This window comes from Tachysurus vachellii, chromosome 2, assembly GCF_030014155.1.
Source record: "Tachysurus vachellii isolate PV-2020 chromosome 2, HZAU_Pvac_v1, whole genome shotgun sequence".
Lineage (NCBI taxonomy): Eukaryota > Metazoa > Chordata > Actinopteri > Siluriformes > Bagridae > Tachysurus > Tachysurus vachellii.
The window spans coordinates 38,765,961-38,774,158 of record NC_083461.1 but is presented as its reverse complement, the minus strand read 5'-3'; the positions used below and the strand labels follow the sequence as shown (position 1 = coordinate 38,774,158).

The following is an 8,198-nucleotide window of genomic DNA, read 5'->3' as shown; positions in this document are numbered from 1 at the left end:
AAAACAGTAAACGTTGAAGTAAACTCTGTTCATCCGTTTGGTGAAGGGGGAAAGTTCTGCTGGTATTAATGTACTTTTATCCTTCAGAGCTTCGGGAACCTAGAAAAAAAACATTGTTTTTTTTTTTTTTAATGATCCGTTCATCCTGACAAACCGACAGTTTTTTTTAATTAATATTCATCAACAGTCATTAACACAATCATCAACATCAACGGTACCGAACACGATGAGAAACCGACAGCATAACGACAGAATACCTTCAATTTCCTTCGAACCATGAATGAAATGAGAATTATAAAAGCAGCACTGAAGAAAATACAAAACGAAAAAAAAAGGCAATAATTAAAAATACAAAATTAAGACATGCTACAATGCATAAAGGACGTTTTTTTAATCCGACCTGTATCCTGTCCAGAGACTCGTGTGGAGAAATAAATATGTGTAGATTTATACAGATTTTTTTTTTTTTTTTTTTACACATCATACATTTAATTTTTGAAAGAAAAAAAAACATTTAAAACTTCCCCACAATAAAAGAATATGCTGGACACCCGTGTAAGTGTGAGATCATAAAAACATCTGAAAAACAAGCTGATTTATTTTCCCTGCAGGTTTCCATAGAAACGGACGAGAATCCACAGATTTGTTTTCGTTTGTTTACGTGTTCTTTCATCAATCTGTGTTTTGTTTTGTTTTGTTCTTGGTTCATAGTAAGAGCACCTTGCTTAAGAATTTTCACACACACACACAAACACTGGTCACACTGAGTCCACTTTGACCTGGTTGTTGTTGGTCATGGGTGGTGACGGTTTGCTTCGGAGTCTCTCCTGCGCATCGTTCGAGTTTTCCGGAAAGAACACGCTCGCCGTGCAGAGCGACAAGATTATGCGCTTATACTCACGGCGGAAGTTCTGGTTGAGCGCGCCATAGACGATGGCATTGAGGCAGCTGTTAAAGTACGCCAGGAAGTAGCTGGCCACAAAGAGCCACTCAGGGACAGCTCGCTCGGGTGCTACAGCCACGGCCAGGCCGATGGCGTTGAGCGGCGCCCAGCATACGGCGAAAAGCACAAATACGGCGAACATAGTTACGAAGTTGCGGACGTCCTGCGGCGTCACTCCACCCGGCCGAGTCTCCGGCCTGGCGCGTCTCCGTGCACGGATCACTAACACCCATATGCGCAGGTAGCAGTAGGCCACCACCAGGATGGGCAACAGGAAGTGGAAGGAGACGACAGCGAGGGTGTATGCGGCGCTGGCCGATTGCGCAAACGTGCACGAGTAGACCCGATCATCGTAGCGGAGCGAGCCTACGAACACGTTAGGCACCACAGCCAGCACACTCAGCGCCCAGATCAGTGCCACATAGCATGCAGAGTTCCGCTCGCTGAACAGCCGTTCATAGCGTAGACTATGGCAAATGTAGCAGTAGCGGTTTACAGCGATGCCCGCAATGTTGAAAATAGAGCCAACGACACTGACGCCCATCAGGAAGCCGCTGATCTGGCACTGCGCCGCCCCCGCATGCCAGCCATGCCCGAATATGGCCCCCAGCACCAGTGGGTATGGGTACAGAGCAACCACCAGGTCTGCGACAGCCAGACTCACCACAAAGATGTTCCCTGGGAGAAACAGACAGAGAAAATGGGCATGTTAGTAATCTAGTATACCGCTACATCCTTATATGTTTCAAAGGACTTAAACCCGCCTCCGAGTGCAGCATCTTAGAAATCAAGAAGTCAAATCAAGTCAAGAAGCTTTATTGGCATTTTAACCATTAATAGCTCACACAGTATGTAGTGAAATAAGACAATGTTTTTCCAGGACCATGGGGCAACATAGAACAAAGACAGAGCTACATAGAACAACACAGAGCTAAGGACTTAGTCAGTTAGTCTTAGCCACATAAAGTGCATCTGTGCAACCTGGTGCAAACAGTTCGAGACAAAACACAGTGCAAACAGACATAACAAACATTACAAGATAATACACAAAAGACAATACACAAAAGCAGTGCTGAGTATATTACAGTATATGTGCAAGAATACAGGATTGATTATGAGGGATGATTGTGTTACATGCTGAACTGAAGTCTATGAACAGTATTTGAAAGTATATATCTTTATTGTTCGGGTGTGTGAGGGCCAGATGAAGGGTCGTAGCAAGAGCATTGTCCATGGAGCGGTTTCTATGATCACCTGCAAACTGCAGGTGATCCAGTGAAGGTGGTAGCTGGGTCTAGATGTGCCTCATGATAAGCCTCCTGAAGCACTTAATTGCGATGATTCTTTGGCACGGGGATGATGGTGGTTGTCTTAAAAGCACCCTGCCAGGAATGTTGTCTGATCCGGCAGCCTTCCGTGGGTTAACTCTGCATAGTGTTCTCATCACCTTGGTCATGGTTAGACAGAGTACCTGCTCGTTGGGGGGAGTGATGGTCTTCCTTGCCGTTCTGCACCCGAAACTGCGTATAGACGTTGTTCAGCGCATCTGGGAGGATGGCATCAATTCACAGGCATTTGAATGCACCCAATGCATTCCTGTAACAAGCTAAAACCTAATTCTCCAGCAGTGCTCCAGCGTGTCATTCGTTATCTGCAACAGAGCGGCACCCTTGGGTGCACAACCCACACACACATTCCAAACATAAATCCAAAGATATAACCTTGGCTGGAGTCAGTCCTCCAGTGGTATGTGTCCCTGCACAAGGGATTAGCAGCACCTGTTACTGTCACCAAAAATCTTCATGGTTGTGTAAAATGTTTCATAAATAACTTCATACTTTCATTTTTATATGAATCAGTACATATTCATTTATACGAGTGATGTTTTTTGGGGCAAGTCTTATGGTGCAATGATTTTCACAACATCAATCCCCCCTTTGAAACTGGAAAGTTTCAACAAAACTCGTGCTGCATAAAAGTAATATGAGGTGCTTGGACCATGAAAATGCCCAACGCATATCAAACACCCCGAAACAAAAACACAGCAGCAAGAAATCAAAAACTCAACACAAAACAAGAAAAACAAAAACGAGAACAAAAGCAAAACAAAAAACAAACCGATAAACAAAAACAAACATCATCAAAAAACAAACATCAAACATCATCACTCCCTCACAACATCACTTTTTGTAAGCGTGGATAATTCAATGTAATATTTATCATGGTAAAGGATCAATGATGTTATTTTCACCAGTTTTCATTTTCAGAGTGCAGGAGAACGAGAAAGGGGTAAACCAAGAAGTGCATACGTGGAATCCTCGATCATTAGCAGGAGAGATGAAACAGACAAGCTAATTAGAGTGGAACACGAAACAGGTGACAACAATCAGTAAAAGGATCAGAAAACAAAAGCTCATGACCTCAATCTATAAAAATGTACAGATTTATGACATACATACAGTATCTTTATCAAACCCAGTAATGAAAATGATCTTTCTGTCTCATTCTGACCTGATTTGTTTCTTGTCAAACCGTCAGCTCGTGTCAAATGTTCAAGCTAAAGAGCATTAATCAGGAAACTTTGTTTGGAAGCTGCTGAGGTTCTCCACTGGGCTTCTTTTTTCACAGCTCACCGATCCGATCGTTGCTGACAGCCGAGGTCTCAAGGGTCGTCTCCATGGTGAATTCTCACATGTACAGGTTCATGAAAGTATTTCTTCAAACAAAAGGAAGGAAGTGAGAGGAAGAGAAAGGAAACATCCCTAACCTTGAAAACAAAAACTCCTTTGGCCTGGGCAGCTACAAGCTATGCTACGCTATGCGTACGTTTTCCAACTGTCAATCAAACTGGATTGGCTTTTTTTTTTTAGAGCTACACACACACACAAACACACACACACACACACATTCAAACACACTTTTTTCCTTTTCAAGTGCAACTTTGCTGGCAGACTTCTCAGAAACTTGGATTTCCTCAGGGACAGTTTAGCAGGAAAGCATTTTTACAGCTTTGTAGGATGTGACAAATACTTGAAAAAAAAAATCTTGTTGCTTTTAATGAGTTTTAGCTGCCACTGCTTTACCTCGGGTAGAAAAAGTCTCTGACGAGGTTGCTAAGTAGGGAACACCGATTCCAATTAGCTTTGCAGGCGTGAGCTAGGATCCACGACGTAGCGTGCTCTAGCAGATCGTTTCCTTGCACCTGGTTGCTGTGGTAACGTGTGAACAGATCGCCTCAAGTTTAAGAATCCCCTCGGGTTAGCGCAGATGTGCTAGGTGTGACTAGCGCATTCATGACACTGAAATTACCAGCAAGAATTCACAGGGTCATGGAAGCTGCTTCCTCATTACACGTAACCCTTAGGGATGATGTATGTTAATGCGTGGAAAAAGTCCAGTGTGTAACGAACGAGTGGCATTTTCACCACGCTGATGCCAGGCGAGGGTTGAGGCGCAATTATATGTGTACAGTTTGCACATTGTGTATATGTGTACAGTTGCCAATTAAACCCAACCCAACAAAACTCACTAGTATGGCTAGAAATAGTGCAGTTTTAACAAACAAATATGCATTAAAGGTGCTGTATGTAATGTTTAAAAATGTCTATTGACTAGAACAAATCAATAAAAATAAAAATTAATGAATTAATTAAAGGATGGAAGGGTTTTACATGATTATAAATATGTAATGATAATAAACATTTCCCAACGCTAATGATTTAAAAATTTTGCATTTAGCCTTTTATGAATTTCTGGCCCAGATACCGGCTCCGCCTCCTGGTTGAAGTTGAATCGCTCTCAGCTCAGCCCCTTTTTCCTTAAAAGGAAAATCTACGAAATCCTAAAAGAGCTCCTGTTATTGCTGTTAACTCTAATTCTTCTAACGCACAGCATTAAAGGCTCTAAAGGTCTGGAACATTGCTGCACGTAATGAAGCAGTAAATGTGTTTGTATGATAATAATTACGATCACAAAGAGTACAACTAGCAAATGATGGAGTTTCTCTCAAGTTTCACTTGAACTTCATTTCAAATCTCAACAAATCTCTGCTCCAGAACGATGGCCTTAAAGTGCGGGCCAAAAAAACGGAAATCAGAAAACAGCTAATATCGGAAGGATTGATTTATGTCATCTGTTGGTGGAGTAATCATGGTTTAAAATAAGAGCAGGTTCAAAAAGACAAATATGGATTGATTATCTATCTCTCTCTCTCTCTCTCTCTCTCTCACTCTCTCTCTCTCTCTCTTTCACTCTCTCTCTCCCTTTTTGTTCCCTACTCGCTGACTGGGTTTAAGAAGTCTGAAGATTAGAACAAGTGACTGTAGACCATACAGATAGAGAGAGGGAGAGAAAGAGAAAGAGACAGAGAGAGAGGGAGGGAGGGTGAGAGAGAGAGAGAGAGAGCGAGAGAGAGAGAGACAGAAAGAGAGAGAGAGAGAGAATAGGGAGAGAGAGAGAGAGAGAGAGAGAGAGAGAGAGAGAGGGAGAGAGAGAAGAGGGAGAGAGAGAGGGCGAGAGAGAGAGGGAGAGAGAGAGAATGGGGAGAGAGAGAGAGAGAATAGGGAGAGAGAGAGAGAGAAGAGGGAGAGAGAGAGAATATGAGAGAGAGAGAGAGAGAATATGGAGAGAGAGAGAGCAAGGGAGAGAGACAATAGGGAGAGAGAGAGAGAGAGAGAGAGAGAGAGAGAGAGAGAGAGAGAATATGGAGAGAGAGAGAGAGAGAGAGAGAGATAATCAATCCATATTTGTCTTTTTGAACCTGCTCTTATTTGAAACCTTGATAAAAGAGAAGAAATAAATATAATCATTTCTTAAGTTAATTTAGTTCACAGATCGTGACCCAGAATCCTCGAACACATCCACAACCTTCATCAGCATCAGCAACCTGTTATTTAATAGAGACAACAGTGAATACAGTGAAGTCCCCAAGATACAGTCATTAGTCAGACTGATGTACCTTATGAGCTGGTGTGAAAACCGAGGGGACAAATGAGCCCCAGACGACTTGGAGCAGAAAAGAGTTTTATAGAGAATATATAACACAATAACACAACTCTACACTCTAACTCTACACTATAACTGTACACTATAACTCTACACTCTAACTCTACACTATAACTCTACACTCTAACTGTACACTCTAACTCTACACTATAACTCTACACTATAACTCTACACTCTAACTGTACACTCTAACTCTACACTATAACTCTACACTATAACTCTACACTATAACTCTACACTATAACTCTACACTCTAACTCTACACTATAACTCTACACTATAACTCTACACTCTAACTCTACACTATAACTCTACACTATAACTGTACACTATAACTGTACACTATAACTCTACACTATAACTCTACACTCTAACTCTACACTATAACTGTACACTATAACTCTACACTCTAACTCTACACTATAACTCTACACTCTAACTGTACACTCTAACTCTACACTATAACTCTACACTATAACTCTACACTATAACTCTACACTATAACTGTACACTCTAACTCTACACTATAACTCTACACTATAACTCTACACTATAACTCTACACTCTAACTCTACACTATAACTCTACACTATAACTGTACACTATAACTGTACACTATAACTCTACACTATAACTCTACACTCTAACTCTACACCCTAACTCTACACTATAACTCTACACTATAACTGTACACTCTAACTCTACACTATAACTCTACACTATAACTCTACACTATAACTCTACACTCTAACTCTACACTCTAACTCTACACTATAACTCTACACTCTAACTGTACACTATAACTCTACACTATAACTCTACACTCTAACTCTAACTGTACACTATAACTCTACACTATAACTCTACACTCTAACTCTACACTATAACTCTACACTATAACTCTACACTATAACTCTACACTCTAACTCTAGTTCTTTTAAGTTTTATTTTAAATATTTCTCGTATTTATTATAGAATTTGGACAGACATAATAAACACACTAAACATGATTATAAAATCAGTTGTCATTACAGCCGACATTTGTGAAGCTTCATGAGTCTTGGGACAAAGCAGAGACAAATTACAGTCTGCTTTCACACACACACACACACACACCTCACACACCTTGTCAGGTTGCATGGCAGGGATTCAGCTGGAATTGGAGTTGACAGCTCTGCGTTGAAGACACACACTGCCTGAGACGTGACATACGTCTGTGAGTGTGGTGTAGCACTAACTACACGATCGCTGTCACGTCTGTAATGTCAAACTTTGTCCTTTCAGCGGTCGTCCTGTCTCACTGCACAAAATCAAAGGAAGTGATTACCAAAATAGATCAGATCTAAAACTCTGTCTGGAAGCTTTAGCACTGGATCAGGACTCCTGAAAAAAATCCCAGATGCAATATTCTGGTTTTGCACAATATTATCAGTTTTTTTTTTTTTTTTTGGATAATTCTTAAAGGATCTTGAAATTTCTGTACCTGGAAAAGTTCTAGAAAACCTCTGGTAAAACATTTCTGCCATACTGTATAGTGCAGGGGTGTCAAACAAATTCACAGTGGGCCAAAATATAAAACTGAGATAAAGTCACGGGCCAAACTGAATATTTATTGAAAAATTAACTGCAACTGATGTGTAATGTGGGGGTCACAATGGCTTAGTGGTTAGCACGTTCACCTCACACCTCCAGGGTTGGGGGTTCGATTCCCACCTCCACCTTGTGTGTGTGGAGTTTGCATGTTCTCCCCGTGCCTCGGGGTTTCCTCCGGGTACTCCGGTTTCCTCCCCCGGTCCAAAGACATGCATGGTAGGTTGATTGGCATCTCTGGAAAATTGTCCCTAGTGTGTGTGTGAGTGAATGAGAGTGTGTGTGTGTGTGTGTGCCCTGCGATGGGTTGGCACTCCATCCAGGGTGTTTTTACAAGTTATTAACCAATCTAAAGTCTTGAAAATAGCTTGAGTGCAAATCTCATAACTCCATTGGACACTTCAACTGTCCACCTCTTCCTCACTCCGCGAGAGAGCTTCACGGCATATTTCTCCTCAAGAAGAGTCGCAACGAATCAACACGTCTTCTGAGGTAAATGTCTTCAAAACACTGGGCTCAAAGAAAAAAAAATCTTGACCCCCGCTAGTTCTGGTGCTCGTCTGAGGACAGGAATTTAGCGCAAGACAATCCACTGCAACGCGGACTAAACCCTGTGTACTGCAGATAAGGTACGGCGTTTTTTTAATTTCCTGAAAAATAA

At 41.5% G+C, this 8,198-nt stretch overlaps 1 protein-coding gene across 1 annotated transcript in view; it reads right to left on the bottom strand.

The window, feature by feature from the left end:
* Positions 1-456: 456 nt before the first annotated feature.
* mtnr1aa (melatonin receptor 1A a) overlaps positions 457-8,198 on the bottom strand; it is a 31,114-nt gene continuing 23,372 nt past the window's right edge. The window contains exon 2 of the mRNA XM_060864643.1: positions 457-1,621. Within this exon, the coding sequence (XP_060720626.1) occupies positions 759-1,621 (863 nt within the window). The 3' untranslated portion in view covers positions 457-758. The remainder of the gene's footprint in view (positions 1,622-8,198) is intronic.